Here is a 25,678-nt window from a genome sequence, read left to right as displayed (position 1 = left end):
TATTAATAAAATCACCTTTGCGAACCCTGCAGCCTGTGTATGGGTGTCATTAGCGGGCCAGCGTGACTCACCCGGTGTTTCGGTTTCGACTTCTGGCGGTTATTCTTTCCGTTTCCCCACAGATGGATAGCCTATGCATTTCAAGCTGTTGAAACGCTATTTGTATGAATGTGGTATTGTCTTTCCTGTACAAATAAAATCTGGAAGCAGTCACAATGAGGTCATTGGGCATATTTTAGTTTTTTTTCTGTGCATTTTTTTTTTTTTTTCTAGTGTCTGATTTGCCCAGAGCACAGTGTTAGTACAGCTTTGTTAGTAATTGCCATATGTTAATCCACTTTTGTGCATCAGCTGAAGTTGCGTGTCTGTTCTTTTCATGACTTTCTGACAGGGTTTGCCGTTGTCAGAATTGCTCCTAATGCAGCTGGACTCTGATTTTATTTTTTTTTTAATTGTATGGTGTGTAAACTCCATTTCAGAGCTGTGGATTCTCTTTTGTTTCCTGAGTGAAGCGTTCTGATAGCTTAGATAAACACTCAGTTGTTCGGTTTGAATGACTCACTCTTGACAGAGAGAAAAAAAAACCCAATAACAATGCCTGTTTTGTTAATAGGCTAATTCACATTTTCAGTTTGATATGGTGTCTGTCTTTTGTTTTTCTGAATCGTACCGACTGGGGTGCAAGTTGTGTTTTGATTTTCACTCCTGATAAAAATGCCCGTAGCGTTCCGTGAACTCAGCTTGGCTTCGTGTTTTTCACTTGTGAATTCTATAATCCTGTTTTTTCCCCTCTCTTCGTTCAGACAACACTCCAAAGAAAACAATGAATTTTTCTTAAACAAAAAAAATGTTGGTTTGTACAGTGAGTTCTCTTTGCCGTCGTGTTCCTTAATTACAGTCATTCGGCTTCCAAAATGGCTCTCAGCTCGGTGACTTTTGACAGTTAAGAAACAACATTATTACCTGTCGTTTAGTATCACGATTCTAAAAAGACATAAAGCTATATTTTTTCCCCCCTGCCGAATGCTTCCCCTTGATCCATTTTTCTGTCTTCCTGTTCTCCACAGTAAGCACTGTGGCCCTTTAACAACGATGCACATTTTAAATGTAGCTTAAACCTCGTGACCCACGGCTCAAATCCAGCCACAGGCAGTAGAACCTTCCCAAGTCTTTTTTTTTTCACAGGACTGTAACAGACTGACTTTTTGAGCACCTCCTCTAACTTGAAAATAACTACTGCGCTACACCATGCCCCGCTTCGCAGCTGAAAGGGGGGGGGGGGAACAGTCCTTCAGTAACCCTGTCTATTCATCTCTGTGTTTATACATTTGGAGAGAATGATCTGGAGATTGAGAAAGTTGGCAGTTCCCCTGGGGGGCCCAGTCCTGTGACTAATTGAGCTACTGGCTGCCTGTCTGACCTCCTCTTTTGACACAACTTCCCTGCCACGCCCCCGCCTCGTACCTCCAGGGAGAAGCGGGTCCACTTCGTGAAAATGTCATGTAAATAGGTGCGAATCCCACAGGAGGGGCTGTTTTGAGCCCTGTTTCCCCATAGGAGTTGCTGGTCACTCCACCAAACCGCTCTGTCTGACGTTCTGGCCACATTTTCCATGAAAAGTTTGTGCCGCAGACTAAAGATCGCTCCGATGGAGTAAATTTTCACCATTGGCTACCCTTTCTAGATAGATCTGGGGGCAGCACTATGCTGTCCTGACTAATTTCAGGAACTTTGAAGAAGACTCAGGACTTGGGTTAAATGCTGTCTCTTGAAGTATGTGGGTACCTGTCACCATTAGGCAACACAGACAGTGAAGAACAGGAGCCCACATTAAAGAGGCACAGTGACGTGTGCGTCGTGTCTTTTTCCACCGTAACCTATTTGATTGCCGCAATTCCTCATCTTTTTCTCTGGCAGGTGGTGGTGTTAACAGGCCCCCTAGTCTAAATGAAGTGAAAGGCCACAGACTAAGTCTCCAAAAGGCTTAGACAGATCAATAGAAACCATCACAGTGGGGAAACTGTGACTTTCGCTCTTAAATGTTGACTACCTGTTGCTATGGCAATGAGCTTGGATTCAGCAGGCTGTGTAAATCTATTTAGTTATTCTAAATAAAGCTGCTCACAGTGGGTTAGGCAACAGTTATTCACACTCGAAGATTCCTGCATATCAGCTCATGTAGCCTTAGCTAGCTGTGGCTTCAGTATCACAAATGGTGAAATAAAGGATACATAATTTCCAAGGAGTAATATTCATGACCAAATAATTTTTCCCTTTTTAAGTGATTAGATTGTAAAAATCACTAATGAAATTTATCTTGAAATGGAGGATTAGGCAGAATTGCTCCCCCTCCACCAAAAGGATAACTTGAAATTGGGATATATGCTTGTTTGAAACAAGAATGCTGAAATGGAGGGAATATTCTGGAAATCTGCTGGCCAGTTGAATGCAAGGAAATAAATTAGTATTACTACTATCATCATCTTTGTCGTTGACATTTTTATTTTTTGTTTCAAATATTTTTTTTTTACATTTCAAAAAATATGTGGCATACTTTCGTAAAGGAACAATTTGCATTCAATTTTTAGAAGAAAAAAAGATGACAGTGTTATCAGTTATCAGTTAAATTAAGATGGCTTCTTTGTGCTCTTTGGGTTGTTTGTATGCTGATAGAAGATATTGCACTGGCTTACTTCTGTAGTGTAATTTCTAATGTTGTGTAAGGCACACTGGATACAGGAGCAATAACTGGGCTCATAATTTATATGATCTTTATTATAGTTATCACATTGATTTACATGGATACTTGAAGCTGTTACAGTTGGGATGTGTCTAACTATTCCCAAGACTTACGTACTGAAGCACTACAGCCATTAAGCATTCAGAACAGCTGAATTGATTGTGATATCTTTATTTAAGGGATTGGTTCCCATTGATACATTAACGTGTGTGAGGGGGATTGAACGATATCTCAAATGTTTTTGAAAAATCCCCTGCTTTGCATTAGGCAGGGATTTATTTTATTGTCTTATTTTTTGTGGTTCTGTTCGGGGTCTTTTAAGTTGAAATGATCAGTGCTGGCCTACAGTGAGCATTCACTTGATGAATGATACATGAGAAAATATTCATGCTGTAGATGAATTTCTTCCGTTCGTTCCATAGCGATTGGTTGAGTCGATCCACTTTTGAAGCAACGTACACAGTTCCACGCCATGCATTCCATCCTCTACTAACATCTGAAAAACACACAGGGGAAGTGAAGGCACTTCAGGTCTTCTCTTAGTCTTAAGATGTGCCTCCGCTCTCGTGTTTCCAAGGCCAAGGGACGTTGTCCAGTGCGATGCTGTGGCTACACCGAGCTTTCCACGGTGGGACGGCAGACAGTCAAACTGCACCCCCCCCCACCCCCCCTTTGTCTCGGGCCATCGTGCCAGGAAGGTTCCCAATTAGCGCGTGGTGAGGCACGGAGGGTGCAGCCGCAGCCAGAACGTCTGGAGTTTAGAAGGCCACGCTGGTGACGACCGTGTCACTGTCATCGAACCGCCCCCAACCGGAGCATCCTAAATAGACTGACTGCTCATGGAGGCTGAGTCGAGTATCACTCACTGGCTGGGGCTGCCTCATGCTTACAGCATCGAACCACGGGGGAAAGTCATCCCATTAATGTTTGCTGAATTAAACCATCACATTTGAGGTGCTTTATTAAAAAGGCAAGGGAGTTCACAACATCACACACTGAAGGATCTGGGGACAGTGGCTATGGGGAAGTTTGAAAGTACAGATTATGTGGAAATTTTTAGGAATTAAAAATTGAACTTTAAGTGTAGGCCTGTTGCTAGGACTGATGCCGTGGATTGCCTTGTAGGCAATGAGCGCAATTTTAAAGCATGTCCAGTATCACACAAAGAGCCAATAAAATGTGCATAAACCCTCTTGATATGAATGAGAGAATTTATGCAGCCACGGTTATGGACAACTATTAATTTAACAGCATTCTTTAGGTGGCACACTTGACTTGCATTACGAGTGAAATAATTTCATAAAAATGATAATTACAGTTAACTTAGTGAATAGTTTCATAATGCATGCATAATATGCACAAACCCTCATTCTATTGTTAGAACTAATTTTTCAGCAGATGCAGTTTTCCTGACATCCCTTAGGGGGAGCAGGTGTCTGGTGAATAGAGGTTTGACTTGGGGAAGGGTGAGACTCTAGTACAGTAGACATGTCTCTGTAGAGAGAGGTCTACTGGCAGAGTCATGAGATTTTTGGGGGGAACTACCCAGATTTACCACGAGAGTACCGTGGGTTCTAGGCATTTTAATAAAAAGTGTTTTTTGGCTAATTCCTCCCACACAAGTATGCGACCTCAGCAGACCATAATCACGTCTATCAAGCAGGCGTTCCTCAGTGCTGCCTGTAATGAAGTGCCTGTCCGTGAGGACTGCACGCAGATGAGGTTTCATTTTTCAAAGGTTGAAATGGCCTGTGTAAAAAAAAAAAAAATTTTTTTAAAAGACGATTTAATTCAACTGATCTCCATCAGAATTCCTGTTCCTAGGCAACCGGGAGTTCATATACAATTAATAATATGGGAATTTGCCATCCTGAAATCCAATCAGGTACTTAATTTGGCCGGGCATTGTCTCTGTCTCTAGATATTGAATATCGCAGATCCCATGTGGAGCAGGCATTGACACGCTTAAGCCTAGATCTGCTGGAGATTGCAGCTCAGTGCCTAGTTGAGTCTTATGTCCAGCTCCCGCTAAGCCAGGGTTTTCAGCCCACAGGTGACTAATGCCATGAGTCTCTCAATGGCTCCCATGGTCCTTCCTTCTCCAGTACAAAAACATATAATTCAACATACCGGATATGCCTCATGTTAGACACTGTGTACATCTCAAATTAAAAATTATTCTAAAAGGCTCTACCCTGAAATATTACAGTTCAACAATTAAAGACAAATACAACCCCCCCCCCCCACTCTCCCTCCTTCCCCCCCCTCTACCTCTCTCTCTCTCTCTCTCTCTCACTCACTCACTCACTCTCTCTCTCTCTCTCTCTTCCCTCTGCTCTAAGGAAATGTCACCATATTGACAAGACAATGAGACCTAATGAACTTGTGGGCTGCAATGCTGTATGGAAGGAGATCACGTTCAGTGTTTCTGACGCTCATTGACTGCGCAATGCTGTGGAGACAATGTTCTCACCCTCAACGTCACACTTTCTCTTTGCCATCTCGGGCAAAGTAATACAATCAAATCTATGTCTGACAATGTATAGTTACATGTCACAATATTTATCACGTCACTAATACAGTATGTTGGAGCTATTGTCCAAATGGAGCACCCCTGTATGCTCAAGGTTCTTCAATTTATTCAATGTGGACTGCAATGATTTTCATTTATTCATTTATTTCTGTGAATGTCATAATAGTAAGTATCTTCATATATCCTGGTTTTCCGCCTAACAAAGAAATAAAGCAATATTGTCTTGACAGTTTCCTTCCAGTTGGAGGCACAGACGCAGTCTGTTGTCATGGAACCTTTCATTCTCTTGCTGCCCATTTTATGATTTATTTTCAGAATGTCTTATGTATTTTAATTTATCATACTAAGAGAAATCATACATACCGAAAATTACATACAAATTGTAAATAGTACTATATATCAAATTACATAAGCACATATGATTTTAAACCCTACACCAATGTAATGAAGTTTCTATACTTCTCAAAAATAAATATCTATTTTAGAAGACAAACACATGAAAATACCCTCCATTATTCATGGATGTAGGGAATTACTTGTGTGGGAATTAAATGTGGGTAGTGTAGTATTTTTGGTGAAGTGCCATTTTGCTTATTTTGTACGTTGGTCTTTCTGCACTGTGAGCATGCATTTAATCATCTTAATCTATCATATAAATTGTACATAAAATTTTGATTTGTTTCTATTGTTCAGTAGGTTTTTGTTTTAAAATGTTTGCAGTTACCTTCAAATTATTTTTCATTATGGTTTTTTTATGTTAGGAATTGGATTTGGTATTTTGGAGAGATTTAGTTCTGCACTTGCATAATCAACAAAGCACTTGCATGTTGGTGATCAACTGCACAGCTGATGCTGTCTCTCTCACTTTCTTTGTCTCAAGTCAAGGGCTTTATTGGCATAACATACAATAAGTACACGTTGCCAAGGCATTAACAACATTCACTGAGAAACAAATTAAAAACAAGATATCGCTTTGTCAATTCTCGAGTACCACATAAATAACAGTAATGATTATTTTAAACCCATATTTTTATCCAGGGGTAATTTAAAGTATCTCCTCACTTGGATTTTTGGCAAACTGTCATTTTGTGAAAGAACATTTTTGTAATTTGAAGAAAAGTGTTGTTCTGTCTTGACATGTCTTTGTTGGCACCCTTTTCTTGTTTTACCTTTGTTAGGTAATCTGTGTGTAATAACTGTACTGTCTATTTGGGCTCAATAACAATTACATTTACTTGGTGGATGTAATTTCCTTAATTTTCCTTCATTACGTGATGAGGAAATTTAATAGCAATTTCCTTGTCATGTCGAGTACGGCCTGGTGTTTGCAGATCGCTTCTTTATTGTGACCAGTCCGTTGGTGTATAAATGTTAAACAGGGTTGAGCGTCCAACTAGAAAGCGTTTAGTTTTGTTCTCTTGTTTCTAATTTTAACTCTACATTTATTTTCTGTATGCATTGCTCTTATTTTAAGAACTGTGTAAAGGAGTGTAAAAACTGTGTAAAAATAAATAAATAATAATAATCTTTATGCCAAACTGAAGGCAATGTTTTATGAAAATTGACAAGACAAGCAAATGCCTTTAGTTGCAAGTAATGATCAATTGGGATATATAGAATGTAAATGTGATGTGTAGTTTGATGTTGTGGGGAAAAGCAAATCTCACTCACGGTACTCTTGCTCATTAAAGAAGTGTAAGATTATTTTGTTTATGATACTGCAGAGACACCTTCCACACATTACTTCCATACTAATGTCCTGGTTGTTGTTGAAGTTGAATCTATCTTCGCTCTTAATGATGGGCATTATTCCTTCAAGTAGACTGTACTCAGAAGGCGATTCAACAGATTTAGTATCGCTTCCTTCAGTTTGCTGCTAATGTATTTTAACATGTCATTGAGGATGCCATAAGGCTCCCTTATTTTTTCTGATTAGAGGGCCTATTAGTCTCTCCTCTACCTCCTTATGAGCAATAGAGGAGTCCAAGTGATTTTGGTCGTTTTTTTCCGCCAATAATTCTTAGTTTTTAGTTTTTCACAGATGGAGAAATGTTCTAATTGAGTTATTGGAATTTGTTCAGAGCAGCTCTAAGTTTTCTTTCTGTTTGATTCGCTTGCATGTTTCCAGTTTTCCCATGTCTGGATCTTTTTGACAGACACTTTGTGATGACAGTCAGTCGTTTTTGTCTGTTGTTGTTCCTTCAGTCTTGGTGTGTGTTTATCATAATTATGTATCTCACGGTAGTTCAGGTGTAAATGAGCAATTTTATCTCTCTCTCACTTGGTTACATTTTCTCTCGTCTTGCAGGGAAGTGACCTGAAGAAAGGTGATCTCAAAGGCTTGGTTCTGTCTGGTAAGAATTGTCGCATTTATTTGTTTGTTTATTTGTTTGTTTGTTTTGCGTGGGCGTTAATTGGATTCCGCACCAGAAGGAACACTTTAAAAAAAATTATCTGTATTTTTATGTAAAGTACAGATATGGATAATGCTCCCTTTGTAAGCAACTTACCTGAGTCCTTTGTACTCGTCTGTTTCAGCCTTGTCACGCCCTAGTGTTTAATGTGCAAGCCTACAGAAGCGCGTAGCCGCGCTAACGACGGTGACAGTAATGTAGCGGCGGTCTGTTTGTCTGCGAGGGCTCCGGTGGCTGGTTGCTATACCTTCAGCCCACCTCTGCCTTTCTTGGCGCTGTGGTCTGGGGCGCTAGCACCGCGCGCTCAATGGTGTGCGAGGGTCACAGAGCGGCAGCCTAAGTGATCGGTCGCTTCCCGCCCAAGCCCTCGCCACCTCCACCTGCCCTCCGCTCTCCACTGACGGCCACAAAGACGCTGCGCTCGAAGCACCGCAGCTGTTAACCCTTTGAGGGTTTCCCTGAGGTGCTCCCAAAGCCAGCACAAGAGAAGACGAAAAGTGAGGGAGGGCAGAGGAGAACACACCTGGGAGAAAGATATACATGCTCGGGTAACTGGGGGGGGGGGGTGGTCCTGACCTGTGGACAGTGGGAGGGGACTGATCCATCAGTCACAACCCCCCTACACTGCCGGGGCTGGTTCTCCCATTTGGCTGGTTCACACTGTAACCATGGGTGGGCAGGAGTGATAGTACTGGGGCCTGGGAACTACTGTACTCCATCTTCTGGTTTTTGTGCGCACTGGAGAAACATTATGCAGTAGTATTTTACCTTTCTGAATCTGAGGGGTAGACATATTTAATAATTGTGTGGTAATTGTCATTGAGTGGATTCTTATTGATTGTCATGTTTTTATTGACTGTTGTGGCTGGTGTAATTTTTTGTTTCAACAGATTTTTTTTATCAGGCAGCAGCTTTAGGTTTCGGCATCTAAGTACTGCTGTCTCTCCTGCAGAATATCGCCGCCCAACCCCCCCAAGAAGCACTGGTCTCCATCGCTACCAGTTTATGTTGTTTGAGCAGCCGGCCGACAAGACCCTTAGCCTCAGCCAAGAGGAGTCCTCCTCTCTCGGTATGAATGATGCGGTTAGCTTCCACCAACGCACTGAAAACACAAAAGCACCGAACTCACCAAACACACCCACTCAATCAACACGCAAGCACCCTCGGCACATAAATACACACACACACACACTGGTTTAATGAATAGACCCGCCCCTCTGAACTCACAAATGCACAACACGCACAGGCATGCACACACGCACACACACACACACACACACACTGTACACCCTGGCACTGAACACACTGACCACACCCAGCACACTGAACAAACCTACACAAATAAAATTCCCAGCTCTAAGCCTACGCGCACATCTCACAACCCACTGAACACACCAACTCAATGAACTTACAGACGCATCGGTTTCGGCACGCCTACAAAGTGAAGCACTGAGCACCCATGTTTTGAACTCTACCAAACCGAAAAACACACAATGACTGAGCAAACCCACACTTTAAACACAATACCAAACACGCCTAGACACTACAGAACTGATGCACTCAGCGTTCAGTACTACAATGAGAAAGTGTGAAGCACACCTCCACAGTACAACAATGACACACTTGTATGTTATTAACAAAGTGTTTTAACCCCTGATTCTGATATTTAAGCCATCACATCCCAGCCTGCACGTGTTAAACCAATTTTCCTATGGGCTCCCATGCCTGTTTCTGTAGCTATATTTCCATGTCCGTCTCCATACTCAAATACAGGTGCTGCTTTGAAGTGTTCCACGGTAGTGATGTAAGCGTGAAGGCAGACTTCGGCCTGGTATACTTGTTTATTGCTCGGTTCTGTTCCCTCTCATTTCTCTATTGTTTCCAGTAAAGGACATCACCAGCCGCACACGTAATTGCGAGCGCTTAATCAGGGGCCCTCTGCAGCCAGTTTCCGAAGATTATTTTCTCAAAGTGCTCGAACCTAATAAGGGAAATGCTAATGAAGTTAGTGAGTCAGTGCGCATCTCGGAGAGCGGGCTAATAAGGTCGTGCTCAGAGTCCTTGAGCCCACGCACACCTGCACTGGCCTCAGCCACGTTAAAGAGCATTGGCCAACACCCCTCCCCCCCCCTCCTGCTCAAAACAGAGGGTTAGGGTTAGGAGGGAAAAGAGAGGGAATGTTTGCAGTCTCAGATAGTCTCAGATATTACTGGGGACGGCTGACCGTGCTGTACTGACCCATGGAAAAGGCTGCAAGGTAGTCATGGCTGGGGGACGTCTTGGCTGAATAGAGACACTGTCCTGCATCTGTGGCATTGAGGTGTTGCGTCCCTAAAAGTAGCCTGAACGTTCTGTGGAAGTTAAGGGTGCAGCTAGAAGTTAATGTGCTGCAATATCTGAAGAAGTTATGTTTTTGTAATCTTATTGCCAGAAACTTCCACAGAATGCGACTGTTCTTCGAACCTCATGCAGGGGTGTGTGCAGCTGTCTGTTCTGCTCGAGCTGCAGTGTGGGTGAGGGGGGGGATGAGTGTGGTTTGAGACTTCAGTGATCACCGCCCTGTGTGAGCAGGGCTGCCAATCTTCCTTGTGTTTGAAGTCTTTGACAATCCTGCCAGCAAATAATCCCTCTACATTAAGGTGAAGTGTCACAACAGATGTACTCTGCTTTCATTATTTATTTTGCACTTCAAGAAATTTAGCTGGAAACATCTAATAATTGGGGGGTGGGGGGGTTCTTTGCAAATAAATATTGCCATTTTAGAGTTTAGGAAATGGGGTTATTGAGATAAGAGTTTTACTTTAGTTTTTACTTTATTTTTATCTCCACACCTAATAATTTTGAGTCTCATCCTATTTTGTACAGTTGTTTTGTGTTTGTGCTTACAGAAGGCAATGCTTGTTCAGGTTACGTTTCTATTCATCGACTAGAGTGTCTGCCTAATCAGCTCAAGTGAATACAAGTACAAGTGAATAACATTTTGGATAGTGAAGAAAATGATCTTCTGATTGTGAAGATGTAGTGACCGAAGGCAAGAAAATAATAATGAATAATAAACTTTATTTATATCGCACATTTAATAGTATGTGAAATACGATGTGCTTTACAGTAGATAAAAACACAGACAAAACAATAGGCAAAAGATAGAGGAGGAGAATAAAAATAAAATAAAATAAGGGGGAAAACAACTGGACAGCACAACAAAAGAACTGAGTTGCTCTGGTGAAGCACCAGAAAGAGGAGACCCCAGGAAATCATTCTAGGTTTGGCGCTCCCCAGGTCCGGGTTTCCCCCCCCCCCCGACACACCGGACACTAGTGGTCATCAGTCCCGTCGGCGCCGGGAACTCCTCACCCACACCCTCACCACGGCTCCCTCAGAAGCACTTCCCCTCTACGGCGCGCTCTTCTCCCACAGAGCAAATCAAATTAAGGGCTTCTCGCTCCACGGACGTAATTAAATGTGACTCTTGATCGGGCGGTGCATGGGAACGAGGGAAAGACAGACAGAGAGAGAGGGAGAGACGATGCTAATCGTGTGTTGTCGTGCGTGCGCCACAGACGCACGTCATGCCCTCGGCCTCATCTGTCCTCGCGCTCCGGATTAGCATGGCGGTCGAATCGGCGCTCGCGATTGGAGCGCGCTTTGGTCGATTCACACAATGGGATAAAAATGGCTGGGCCCGCGGCTAACGAGCATATGGGGCGCTGTTAAACCGTACTCTTGTTAGCGGGTGAGGCACAAAATGCCGGCCCACGCCGGTCCTGCTCCGGGGCTACCTCTGCCGGCGCAGATGGCGGCTGTCCCCAGAGTGGCGGCTGCCCAGCTTGGTGACGTCCCCTGGCTCTCCTCTCCTGAACGGAGCGGGGGTCTCAGGTTGGGGGGGTTTCACCCTTCCCGGGACAGCAGGCGAGGCAGGGGGAAACCCCGCTTCTCAATTATATATATATTTTTTTTTTTACCCCTCATTAAGCCATATTCAGTCTCCGCCCCATGCGGTCCCGCTGCAGTATTTTTCACAGCAGACGACACTAATTCGTATGATTGGAGGGGAAAAGACCGCAACCACGGGTGGGAGAGTCCTCATTTTTAATCCGGTTCATTTTCCAGCGTCCTCGGTCCTTGACTCAATTTAGACTCCAATTTGCTCTGTTGGATTTATTTATTTATTTATTTATTTTTTTTTTTAAATCGATGAAAGAAATAATGAGTATCTGTTTAACGGCAGGGGGTGTGCGGAGAACGAGGAGTGACTCATGCCACAGCCTCGGCGGAGGAGGCCGGAGTCGTGGCTGAGCGGGACGCAGGAGCTCGCCGCGCTGGCCGGGAGATGCCATATGTGGGTCAGCGGACGGGACGAGACAGCTGGTATTTTGCGCGGGCGCGACCGGAGGGCCGCGCTCCGCGATCCACGACCCGGCGGCGGTAGACGGGGGGTGGGGGCACGGGAGCGGGGGAATCCCCCTGCCCCTGCCGGGCTCCGTGTCAGCTGCGGCGCCAGGGTTTTCGCCAGGGCAGAGGGCGAGGGCGAGGGCGGGCGTGGGCGTGCAGCCAGCCTGGTGCCACTTTGCAGCCAGCTGGCATCGTGTCGGTGAACCACAGACCCAGTCTGTCAACCCGAGAGGTGACAGCACAACACCCAAAGCCATTTTTCATTAGAGCTGTTTCAGGGGTCTGAAAGTAACAGCACAGTCCTTACAAAACACTGACCTTCCCAGTGGTAATGATTATGATTATGATCTGGATAAGAGTGTCTCTCAAATGCCAGTAATGTAACATAATGTAACCTAACAAACAACAGTTCATATTGTAGCAAAAGGAAAATAACACTGGACAGAAAACCTAGCTTTGCACAGCCATATCTGTCTATTACACCTAACATGATCTCAACAGGAAATCCAAAGAAAGAGAGGATCTATAAACAGGGTCAGAGGAGTCATCCTGCCATCTGAACAGATGGGCCTTCAGTCAGCATCAGAAGATGGGCAGGGTTTGTTCTGCCCTGGCTGCAGTGCGAAGTTCATTCCACCACCAGGGGGACAGAGCAGTCCGGAGACATGACCTGGAACTGCAGGCACACATTTTTATACCCGTGCTGTTAACAGCATGGTTATGCGCAATATGCTCCGTTGAAGCTCAGTGAACCAGAAGAGGGATGCAACTTTTTGCATTTGCAGTTGTTGCACCTTTACTGTTCTTGGCGCAGGGTTTTTCCCGTCAGAGAATGCTCGTAAAATCAAGGACAGACCAGAACAGAACAGCCATACCTGGAGTCAAGTATAAACACATGAGGTACTGTAGTCATGAAGTGAAGAATAAAACTGTTCAAAGTTAAGAAGATTTCAACCAAAAAGTAAAAACGCAGATAATGGTAGTCTTTGAAATATGCTGTATGTACTTCATATGTGGTTTGATTAGGTTGGTGCTTGATTCAAAAGAATCAAGCCCCTACCTTTCTACCTACATTAATATTCTGATTTAAGGAGAAAAAAGATAATTATTTTTCTGTCAGAGGCCAACGGTTGAGCCACAACCCTGCCCCATAAATAAGAAAATTTATGTCAGTCTGCTATTTTTTATGTATAGAACCGTTTACATTCAATTGGAAAGTGAACACTGAAATAAATTGGACTGTATGTACATAAATGTATGCACATACGTGAAAATGGACATAATTGATATAGAATATCTTCTGATGCCTTCAGGTGTCTTTCCTGTGATCTCTGGTGATCTCTGACTAACCCCATACTGCCCTCTGTCAGGGAGGTGGTGAGGAGAGGTGAACAGGACCATCACAATGTGACGGTGCGTCTGGATGACCGGAGTTGAGGGCTACATGGTATTGTCCTCCGTTGGCCTACAGGAACGATATTGCCGGCTCAGCAGAGCAGCCCCCCCGCTGTAATTGAAACCATTTGCAATGTTGCCGTGTGGTAATGGGCAGATCTGTGTCTCCCACCCACCCACAGATTCCACCATTAATCAGAGCTCCCGAAGACAGGAAAAAGCAGCGACGCAGTTTCAAAGTCGGGAAGCTGCACTAACACCAGGTCAGACTCTGTGGAAGGTGCTAATGTGGTGTCAGTGCCTGGGAAACACTAGTACCAGAGTCTTGGAATTTCACTCACGTTGTGCCAAACGCTGTCTGACTATGTCTTTGCGAGGATTTGAGAGCTTGGTTGATACGATAACATCCAAATGGACGTTTAAAAGCGTCTCACCCACACAAAAAATGAACTCACTTTCTGATGAATAGAATTCCTCATTCCGCCAAATTTTTTGATGGTGCTTGCTTAACGCTCAGGCGTTGCCCAGTGTGACTGGCGGTAATCCCTGGCTCGGGAATCGCGATATCGGTGGAGGGTTTCGTTTGCATTGCCGCGCTTCCCCTTGGAAGCATCTCGTTTGAGGATGAGACAAGCCATCGGCAAAATGTAGGTTTGGAGAGTGTTTTTTTCGTCATTTGTTTGTTTGTTTTTGTGGGAGACTCTCCACTGCAGCTACTAAAGATATGGTTGCGCGACAGTGATATTGCAGATGGCTATGTGGGAGTGCAGCTTTGAGAGAAGGCAGGTCAGAGTCTCGTGCGGTCTGCTGTGATGTGATGAGTAACATTTTCAGCAGTGCAAGAATCCCCTTAAAGCTTTTGCACTTAAAGGGACATTACCTCCGTTCTGAGAACAGGTTCGTTTAAGGTCACAGCCACACAGTGTGTTTGTAAATCAACACGTATGCAAGCACACGCACACACACACACACACACACACACACGCAACCAGCAGCTGAAATGGTTAATAGGAGCACTACCCACACTGCCCTCCATCTCCCTCCATGCGCCAGCTCCGCCCCCTCATGGCAACAGTCACACCATTCACTTCCTGTATTGCACAGGCAAGAGAGAGAGAAGGGAGAAAGGGGGGGGGGGGGAAATGCCGCGTCATTCACAGGGCCTGTGTGCACTTTCCATGAGCGGGCAGATTAGGGAAGTGGAAAAAGCGTAACTGCTATGAAAGGACGTAGAAACGGACAGCAAACTATTTATAGGACATCTGCAAATCTGGACAGCGAATGGGTGGTTCCCAGGCCGGCATGACAACATTTGTTGTATTGGGACCTGTGTATTTTTGAATGTGAGTGTGTGTGTTTGTATTTGCCTAGCAAACCATCTCTCCAGAAGGGGTTTCCCCCAGCCACACAGATGTACTCATCAAGCCCTTTGTCCCTATGAGCTGGAGAGGGATATCTGTGTGTATGTGTGTGTGTGTGTGTGGGCGGAGGGGTGGGTGGGTGTTTCTGTGTGTGTCTGTCTATCTGTTTGTGTGTGTCTGACTTTTTGTCTGTCTGTGTGTGTGTGTGTGTGTGTGTGTCCATGGTCCATGCTGACTCAATAGCATCATCACAGTTCTTGCAGATTTTTTGCCAGTTCCAACTCACCTCAAAGGTGCTCTATTGGGTTGAGACCTGAGTAAATTGGAATTAACTGAAGTCGCTGTCATGTTTATGGAACCAGCTTGAGATGATGCGTGCTTTTTGAAATATCCATTTGAAAAAGGGTATACTCTGGCCATAAAGTGATGCACATGGTCTACTGGAATTCAAATGATGCGTAGCCTGTATTAAGGGGCCTAATCTGTGCCAAGATAACATTCCCCACAGCAATATACCACCACCACCAGCCTGCACTGTTGACCCAATGAAGGACGGATCCATGGATTCATGTTGTTTACGCCAGTTTCTGACCCTATATCATCTGCACATTGCAGAAGAAATTGAGATTCGTCAGACCAGGCAACATTTTTCCAATCTTCAGTCGTCCAGTTTTGGTGATTACATGCCCACTGAAGCCTGTCTTCCTGTTCTTAACTCACAGGAGTGGAACCCAGCACGGTCTTCTGCAGCTGTAGCCCATATGCATCAAGGTTCTTGATGTGTTCACAGGTGCCACCAGTGGTGTAAATAGCTGTTATTTGAGCAGTTATGGCCGTTGTCTAGAAGTCTGCCCATTCTCCTCTGACCTCTCTCATTATCAAGGTGTTTTCATTGACAGAACTGCTGCTCACTGGATGTTTGTCTTTTTCACTATTTTTTTGTAAATGGAGTTCTGAAAATCCCAGGAGGGCTGGAACCACCACATCTGGCATGAAAAAATCATACCGCAATCAAATTAGCTTACAACACGCTTAGATCACCCGTTCTAATGTTTAGTCGAACAACAACCAAACCTCTTCACCGTGTCTGAATGCCTGATAATTGAGTTGTGCCCACATGATTTGCTGATTGGAGGAGCAGGCTATTTGCATTAATAAGTAGGTGTACCTACTAAAGTGGCCACTGAGTGTTTTTACCTTTAATTGTTCAGTTATAATATCTCCAAGGTAGAATTTCTCAAACATTGAGGCTTGGTGACTGCTTGCTGCTCAAATATCTCTTCATAATTTTAGTCATTGATGTTGTTCCTCCTTCCTTCTCAGAACCAGGTAAAGGGTTTGGCAAAAAGGAATGATTTGATATCAGTTTGACTTGATAGATGACTCAGATCGATACATTATGATCACTTGTGCTACTTAGGCTGATGGTAAAAGATTGTTGACAGGGCAGCTGGGGGGCTCATGCGGCTGAGGTGCTACTCTGTGACCTCACGGCCTCGGATCGAATCCGGACCGCGCCAAGCGATGACTGGCCTGTAGTTCCGAAGGGCAATGCATAATTGCTGCCTATATTGCCCAGGGAAAAGGAGGGTTCAGTCCCATAGGGATCCACATTTCATCAGTCTTAAGCGGCCTCCACTGGCCGAAAAGGGGGCTGGTAGGACTGCATGCCCAAGCCACATACGAAAGGTGTTCTTCCGAAGCTGCTCTTTGCGACCTTAGCTGTGGTCTGCGATGTGAAAATAAGTAGCTGTTGGACACCACGAGTTTCGGAGGAGAACCACAGATTTCTCGGTTCTCCTGAATCGGCAGGGTTCGCAGTTAGGGTGGGTTAGGTTGCGGTTAGGGTGGGAATCGGACATATGCAGCCTTGGGTTGTGTGGCAAATAAAATAATAAAACAATAACAAATGTCGAAAGCTGTCGATTAAAAGTACACACTTATATCAGCGTTTAAAAGGTCTGCATCATAGAAGAAGTAGGGTACTTTTAAAAGCCATGGAGTGGCTCCAAGAAAGTGTAGGAATTTATTCATCTTTCAAGCGTAAACAGATACTAACGCGTGTATTGGCATTTTGTGCTGTCAGTGCGAGAATGTGGCTCACGTCAATTTCTGAGATTGTGTCAGACAGCATTGATGAGTCAACGGTGGACATGCTTCCTGGTATAGAATGCTTTATGGCTCAAAGATGCTCCACAATGTCCTGGCACCTGTGTGTGGGGGGGGGGGGGGGGGGGGGGCAGGTTGGAGGGTGGGGGGGAAGGTGCGCTACCCGACTTCGGTGCTCCAGGGCTGGGTCTGGATCTGCAGAGGCGGCGCATTATCTCCCGGGGGTGCAGAGAGCAAGGGGTCCGGAGCGGCCATGTCACCTCATAACTGCAGGTCAGCCAACCCCATTTCCCTCTCTCAATTAAGAGCCCCCTCTGCAGGCGGCCCGTGCACGTGCGGCGGGCCCGGCTATGGGGGGGGGGGGTTCTAATCTGCTCTGGGTTATTATTCATCTCCTCCTCCAGCTGAGCTCCAGGCTCACCGTGGTCTCTGAGCCACTCAGAGACCCTTGGTGTCGCTGAGGTAGTAAGGACAGTATGTGAGCAATGTTTTCTAACAACACCAGATGGATCCTGCCTTTTTCGACATTCAAATGATTTTCCGATGAGCATCAGGCAATTTAGCGGAAAACGGCCTTGGACGGTTTTTCCAAGAACGCGTGGATAAATCATCTTTGAGAACTCTTTTTGTTCCTCCAAATCATGTATGTTAACCTGAGCCTTAGCTGACCTCATCTGGCCATGACACAGTAAACTCTTATTTCATCTCTTATTCAGATGTTCTTGTGGTTTCTCTCGTTTTTGGGAGATAGGTAGGAGCCAGTGGTCTCACCAGTGTTCTATCTGTCCTCCTGTTGCTCAGGCCTGATTGGTGGCTATCTTGTGGATGCCTCCTCCTGTTTGCTGTAAAACAGGTGTGCAGTGGTATGTTGGCAGGGTGGTTCAGTCACGTGGCTGTTGCCACGGCTATTGTGTGGTCTCGCAGGGGGCCTGGCCACAGTCAGATTTAGTTCCAGGTCAGTGGGACACCTCACTACACCACTGAAATGTAGTGTCTCAGCTGGGTATAGCACTCAACACCCCCTGAGAGAAATACTGGATTATGCATATATTACAAATTCCATGTACACATACAGTTAAGTCAGCTGCGTGTATTAAGGGGCCTAATATATGCCAAGTGTAGTCCCAAGTTCCAAGTGAAGTTTCCAAGGAGTGTATCCAATTTCAGATTGAGGAACAATGAGCCTGTGACAGTAGGAAACTGAAGGTAATTGCTTGGCTGTGGTATCGCAGTGAAATAATTCTTGCCCTTAATATTGGATTATGGCTGCCTGGGCAGTGACTGGGTTATATGAGAAGGTGAGTCTGCTGGGGAATAGTGCTCCCCTGCCTCTCTGCTCAGGATGAGCGAGCTGGGAAAGGTTTGGTCCCGTGAGGACGCACAGTGGAAATCTTTTATTTCCTATGAGACCGAAGCTGAGCGCTTTTGTATTTTCCACCTTCTGAACAGTACACAACAGACACTCACATTAAAATCACTTCCTGAATGCCTGTCTTGACCCTCACATTGTGACACACAAACCCGCACGGTGAATGCGCATACTCAAAACACATTCACCGGCACATTCACGCATAACTCGTTCTCTCTCTCTCTGTCTCTCTGTCTCTCTCTTTCTTAATATCTCTCTCCCTCTCTCTCTCTCTCTGTCTCTGTCTCTGTCTCTCTGTCTCTTACTATCTCTATCTTTCTCTCTCTCTCTCTCTCTCTCTCTCTCTCTCTCTCTCTCTCTCTCTCTCTCTCTCTCTCTCTCTCTCTCTCTTTCTCTCTCTCTCTCTCTCTCTCTCTCTCTCTCTCTCTCTCTCTCTCATTCTTTCTCTCTCTCACATACACACACACGCTCATTGTCACACATGCAGAAGTGTACTCTTTCCAGGATGTGGTGAGCTTTGCAGCTTTGAAGTCGCTGGGGTTTCCCTCAACATCTGAAGATTTTGCCTCTCTTGTCATTTGTTTGTTGGCTCAATTATTTTTTCTAAATAATTTCTGTTCGCTTTGGTTTTTGCCACCACGTGCCTTTCGTTTCAGTGCCTCTTTTCAGCATCATCTCTTCTGCAATTCCCCGTTTTGAGTTCTCCTCCCCTTATCTGTACATGCCGTGCACGGTTCACATTGTGCCCTTTTCTGATGGTGGTTTCATAAATGCATTCACACCCGCTTTCCTCTCATAAGAAAATATACTGAATTGCAAATAGGAAAGATGGTGCAGTGACAGGTCCAAGCAGGGAGAGAAGCATTCTGTGCACGAGACTTAAAATAGCCGTCATTACCATTAGACTGCAGGCCAACATTCTCCTCCTCCTGCAGCCCCCCAAGCTTTATTTACAAAGAAAAAAAAGTTCATCTCCAACGGCAAGAAAATAAAATCAGTTTTGTCGGCTTGGAATTCTAATTCAGATTTTGCGCGCGGGGAGGGGGTGGGAATGGGGTGGTTGTCAAAATCCATGAAGTGATATTGTCATACCAGCCGGACGGCCGTCTGGTGTTTGTTTTAAAAAGGGAAGAAAAAAAACAGTACAGGCGATCGAATCATCTCCACTTGCCAAAAAGTGCTCGCGTTCCCACCTCCAGCGCTACGGCAACATGTTTTATTTTCAGCAGTGCTGTTTCTCAGTGACTCACGTCCCAGAGCCACGTGCATCGCTGCTGCGTCTAATTTCTTTGAGAACGTGGAGCGGGTGGTAGCTGCGGATATGGACGTCTGAGCGAGGCTTGTGCGAAGGCTCTTTCACCGTCGGTATTTCACCGTATTCCCTTTTTCAGTTTCAGTGCGCTCGTACAGTATTCACTGGAGAAATCTGTGGCTGGAAACATCGTGTATGAATCAATTTTGGGATGTCCTTTTCATTCAAGGTTGGGGGCACAAGGGCAGAGACTGGGGATGAGTGGGGAGTGGGTGGGGGATTTGGGGGGGGGGGGGGGGTCCCAAAGCTAACAGACTAGGTCTGTTAAATTCATCAAATAAAACTGCTCATATTACTTCTTGTCCTGCATTTACTGATATCTTTCTCTTGGATAATGGAGCAATGTTAAATATTGATATTCATTATAACCTTTATTCTGGACTTCCTTGTTGTTAAATTCCCTGAATTTCTCACAGGATTTGGTCTGTTGTTTTAGGGAACTGGGATCCACAGGCTTTCATCCAGAGGTTTGGCCTGGGGAGGCCACTGGCCTCTGTGCAGTTCCTCACACAGAACCCCAAGGACTAGCAAGAGAAACCTGGCTGACATCACCCCCCGTGACCGATGACCTCTGATCTCTGACTCACACCCAGAGTCAGCAGGGTATAACCCTGCCACATGTTTACTGGTGTGTGTCATCTGTGCGCCAGAAAAGCATGGTAGACAGTTCTATGTCAATGCTTAATGAGGAGACAGCTGCTTTCTGCTTTGCTTAACTCTATGCTATAATTTTACATGGCATACCTGTCGCTTCATGAGGTTCCAAGAGCAATTGTGTTTCTAGAAATTACTGTATCTCACAAGCACTAGCTGTTTAGAAAATGTTTTGGGACCCTGGGTCTAAATAGCATGTTATGCTGTTATCGACTTGCTATACAATGCTTGGATCTTTGCCCCTTGATTGCCATGATTGTGCAGGTGTTGTGTGTTTTGAATATGCTTAAACTATGTGCTATATAAAATGGCTTCGGTGCATTACCCTCAGTGGAATCATAAAAATAAGCCTTTGTCTGAGAGGTAATGTTGAGTCTGCAGTAGTGCATTCTTAAATTCTGCTGTCATTTTTCCTTTAGATTCTTTGATCCTCCCTGACTGTATTTCTCATTGATTAAGATTCATTGGGCTGTTTGGTTTCATCGGGATGTCTGTCTTTTCACTGTTGTGTGTATCACTGTATTACTGAAGTAATGTATTATCGTAGGGCAGCGTCACTGTAATCAGCTCCAAGCTGCATATTTCGCCAAACTCTAGCAATAAACAGCATACTAAAATTACAACTTTCTCAGCTTTTTTATTTTGTGTACTTCAGGCCAGACATCAGGGCAAAATATATATTGTGCTTACTTATCAATGTATTAAGTTCATTGTGTAAGGTTTTTATTGCACTTGCTCCTGTTGTTTTTATTCATTGAAATATTTAAAACTTCTGACCGTCCAAGTTTGCAGAAAGTTTTAGTTATATCTGCAAATTTAGCTCCCATTAACCAGCAGCTGTCCTCTTGTTCCCAGAATTTGCATTTGCAAACTTTATGAGAACCCTGGTTGCTCTCGTATCAAAGTTCAATGCTTGTATCCATTATGTGCCATTATGTGCTATATAAGCACTTGTTTCAAATAGCTACAACATTATCCATACAGGGGCAGCAGATTGCGTTCAATAGCCCAAATATACACTGCATGTGTCAGAAGTTGTTAAAAACATTGGTAGATTGGAATCAATGGAGAATGCACTGCATGGCAGTATTTCTAATAATGCTTATCAGAAATGTACTTTCACACGGGCTGGTTTCTAAGCAAGATCTTCAAAATCCCCTATGAAAGTTTATTTGCTGTTGTAAACAGGTTGTGGCAAAACAGAATGCTGTTTCTCGCCTTCGTGTGGGGGTGAAGGTTACAGAGACACACTCCGACCTGTGGGGGGGGATTTCATGTCAGTTTCCAGACGCTAATGAAAGTGGAGGGAAGAAGGCCTGATATCATGGGTCTGAGTGTGGAAAGAGTTGATTCTAATTCAGGGGAGGAAATACGTCAGGGCCAAGAGTGGAAGTGGGCGTTGAAACCGAGACCACAACACAGCCGGAAGCCGCAGTGGAACTTGGACCAAAATACTCCTTTTGGCCCAGACACTTAAGAGTGACAGGCGGGGTGGGGGGGTGGGGGGGAGAGTGGAGGGCAGCTGATATTGGAGGGGTGTAGTTAACAGTATTTTTTTTTAAACTGATGTTTGTTTCTGAGAAGGGAAAGTTCTGTTTGTGAATGCCACTGTAATATTTCCACTGTGCTTGTTTTATCAGTCAAAATAATACTTGGGTAGCTAGATTGTACAGTAGCTATTTTTAAGCCCAGTCTAAAAGCACGGGTACCTAAGCAACACGAGGCCACCATATCAGTGCCTGTGAGTCGAAGCCTCAGTTTGAACTGAACCCAGTGAGGATGAATGGACTCATCTTGAACCCCGGGCCCTGGGTAAGCAGCGTGGACCCGATGGCTTCGCACACCTTTCAGTCTTTGCATTGACCTTTGTGTGGAGGGGAGTCGGGAGTTCCACCCTGTATGGAATATCGGTGCTTTAATGTTCCTAACCTGAAGCCTCTCCTTCGAGGAAGAGTTTGCATCGATACCGCCGCTGTCTGAAATAAGGGTGGATTTGCGCAGAGGTCTTTGATGTGCCCGTGATCAATGTCTCGTTGGTGGTTTCATTGACCTTGTTATGGTGTCTCATCAGACAGCAGGGCTGCAGTAGGTAATGGGGGTCTTTGTTCCTTCTGAGGCTAAGCCATCCTTGGTAAACCTTTGGCTACCCTCTCGGTGAACTCCAGGAGATCACTGATCAATTTCCTGATATTTACATTTGTTTGTTTCATGGATTTAAGCAGTGTTTACCTCATAAGCCAAACAACAAAAATACTTCCAAAATTCTCGAATCACAAATGCAATTGTGTCCTACTTTTTAATTGCTTCCCCACCATCACCAATCAACTTGCTGAGTCAAAATCATGGTAAGCACGATTTTAAAAAGAAAGTGAAAGGATGACCACAAGTGAGCCATTATATGCAGTTAGCTATACTTGCCCAAACGGTAACACCCTCGCCACCATGGTTCACAGATGAGGAGGGTGCTTTGGATCTTGGATAGTTTCTTAGACCTGTCCAGGGTGTATTCCTGCCTCTCACCCAATGCACGCTGAGATAGGCTCCAGCACCCCCCGCAACCCTCACCAGGATAAGTGCGTATGGATCATGGATGGATGAATGGATGTATATATACACTGAATTTTAAAATAAACTGTTTATCCAAATGTGTCACATTTGTATGCCTTTTCCTTCTCTGCAGCATTATCTGTCTGTTCAGGAGAGCGATGGTGAGTGTGTGTGTGAAATATTTGTAGCTGAGCTGAGCTAGGCTGGAATGTACAGTGAGTAACCACCTTAGACACACCAAAATGACTGGCTGGTTAATCTCACTGGGTACAGCATGAGACATTAATTCACTTTCATTTTACAAGTCATTTGTCAACAGGGGAAAAGAGGAATTCTTAACCCTCTCTGGCATTGAAAAGCTTTTAGAATTCAATGTCAAATCTTGAGAAAGGATGCATGACAGTTTTGGTTCAAAAGACAGATGGATTGTGCATTGCATTTTTTTTAAAAGTCAGTATCTATGTCCCTTGATGAAACGAGAACAGCATTTAATAACTGTTTAATTTATTCAATCTAAATGTAATTAAAATGAAGCAGCATAATTTCTTCAATTGCCTAACGGTATTTTGTGATTTAATTTGCGCAAAGGATTATTGGTAAGTTTTTTCTCCTTTAATATGAAATTAGCATCTTTAATGATACGGTATATTATTTAAACAGCTCATTTAGATTTAGCGTTAAGAATAGAGTGAAACTGAAAGTGCCATCTTCTTAGCCTGAATTAACTAAGTGATTTGTGAGGTCCCCTATCTATTGTTCAACTACATAACTTCAATTTCAGACTTCTCTTGATAGCCTGCAGCCCTGTAGGAAAATGTGACCAACAAAAAAGATGGCTTCTTTCTCGCAGAATTTCAGGTCTGTGAGTCCAAGGTGTTCCTCGCATGCAGTCAGTCAGAAATAGAAACCACGTTTTGTGGACACACACACACACACACACACACAATGCTCCTCAAAAACATAGTCTGTTTTTCTAGCAGTACAGAGCAGGAATTGTCTTTGTGTGACAGATGGACGGGGTGGGGAAATAGGTGGGCAGGGAGGGAGGAGTAGCTGATTGGGCCGGCCTACAGTCTTACACCAGCCACTGATATTACGGAGTTTCCCCTCGTTGTGTTCCCTAACAGCCTTCACATCTACAGTCCCTCTTCACAGGCTGACATGATAAGAATAGGCTTTTGTCCTTTGCCATTTAACATGGCATGGTATTGGCACATACAAGGGGCCTAAATTGTACCCTGTCTGGTGTTTTCAAGCTGAAAACAGGAAGTCATTGTTTTTCAACATGGCAACACGGGTGCCCAGATTTACTCTTAGGAGAGGGATAGTGAGTTAATTAGAAAGGACAACTTTGTTTCCTGTATGTCCCTTCAAGAACAGTTTTGCCAGTTATTTGACAAGGCCTTGGCTCTTTGCCTATGACTTTAATATTGATTCTTAAAATTTGTTTTATGATACTCAGTCATGCAAATAATTTATTTTTCTCTACTATTGTATTAACTTTTCAGTCTTATAAAACTAATGCGGAGAGAACTCATATTCCGTCCTTTAAAATCAAATGCCCTCATGATGACTGGAGCACAGTGGCCATCATTTCATTATTGTTTCCTAATTCATATACGTATAATCTTGTAATAACCCTTCCGGTAAGGAATAAGTAATGTACATTGCCTTCGGATACAATAACAACGAGGAACAGCCATTTGAATTGGCCTCTGTGCAGATGGAAAAAAAACTGATTTGATTAGATACTCATAGTGGCCTTGTATTTTTTCCACACTCTATTAAAATTATCCTGATAGCCATCTAGGACAAGCCGCTGCTTCCATGGAATCCCTGTCTGTAAACGAGCAGGCAAGCTCCAGGCCAGGGGATGTTACAGGCCAGGCATGTAAGGGCTTCCAGTGGTAATGCCTGGACTGAGTGTTGTCTGTCCTTAGACCTTCTACCCACCCACCATTACAGACTCCAGTCTCCTGCTTCTGCTTCTCTAGGATGGACAGTTACACCGCCGACTTTGGCATTCTGATTGCGATCTGAAGATTCGGGGGAAGTACAGTGCGTATCAGATGCTAATAATGTGATCTTTATAGATACTCCACCCCTCCCAGCATCGTAGGAGGGATTCCCTCGAGGGAAAAGTCCGTGCTGACGATGAGGGTGTTCATGTTTCCCACTTTTTCCAGGTACAAAGGGAATTCCCTCTCTGTTCTGTGGTTGAACAGGAAGGACAGAGTAAAATGTTACCTTCCACTAGCATTGACCACTTCCTGGAAAGAGGATGCACATCCTCTCAAAACAGATACAGGTATGTGTTTATATAAATGTATATAATAATATTCACACAAATATCTTCATTACACATTCGTACATGAAATGTGTCTGCTCTCATGGAGTATTGGCAGCTACAAGTGTCCCTATCAGAAAGAGCATTACAGAGGAATTATCTTATGCCCGCTGAAAAAAGTTAGAAATTATGATTCTCTTTAAATTTCATTGCCGTGATGTGAGGAATGGCACCAGCTAATCGCTTTGTGCACTCAGGGGCCTGAATGCGATTCGGTCCAGCAAGACTAATGGAACCCGCCATGATCGAATTCCCACACCTCTCGTAAATACTGTTGACTTTATTGTTCAAACTGCGGGCTATTTTACATCAATGAAGAGGTGTTGCTGTACTAAAAACAATATTGATAGGTATTTCGACGGAATATTATTAAAAAGGACCTTAAAGGCTAATATTCCGAGACGTATTTAAAAGATGATCGGGATTATTGGTTATTGATATGATTCATTGCAGTGTACACTGCCAATTTAGAAAAATGTAATGGAATATTTGTCATGGAGTAGCT

General features: G+C 44.2%; 1 protein-coding gene across 2 annotated transcripts in view; it reads left to right on the top strand.

Moving 5' to 3' along the window:
- Nucleotides 1-20,899, top strand: part of LOC118237309 (phosphatidylethanolamine-binding protein 4) — a 72,511-nt gene extending 51,612 nt beyond the window's left edge. For both annotated transcript variants that reach the window (XM_035435877.1, XM_035435876.1), the window contains 3 exons: nt 7,582-7,627; nt 8,640-8,756; nt 20,062-20,899. In XM_035435877.1, the coding sequence (XP_035291768.1) occupies nt 7,582-7,627; nt 8,640-8,756; nt 20,062-20,153 (255 nt within the window). In that variant the 3' untranslated portion in view covers nt 20,154-20,899. The remainder of the gene's footprint in view (nt 1-7,581; nt 7,628-8,639; nt 8,757-20,061) is intronic.
- Nucleotides 20,900-25,678: the final 4,779 nt, after the last annotated feature.

This window comes from Anguilla anguilla, chromosome 10 (genome assembly GCF_013347855.1).
Source record: "Anguilla anguilla isolate fAngAng1 chromosome 10, fAngAng1.pri, whole genome shotgun sequence".
Taxonomy (NCBI): domain Eukaryota; kingdom Metazoa; phylum Chordata; class Actinopteri; order Anguilliformes; family Anguillidae; genus Anguilla; species Anguilla anguilla.
The sequence above is the reverse complement of the archived record's forward strand: the minus strand, read 5'-3'. Positions and strand labels throughout refer to the sequence as shown.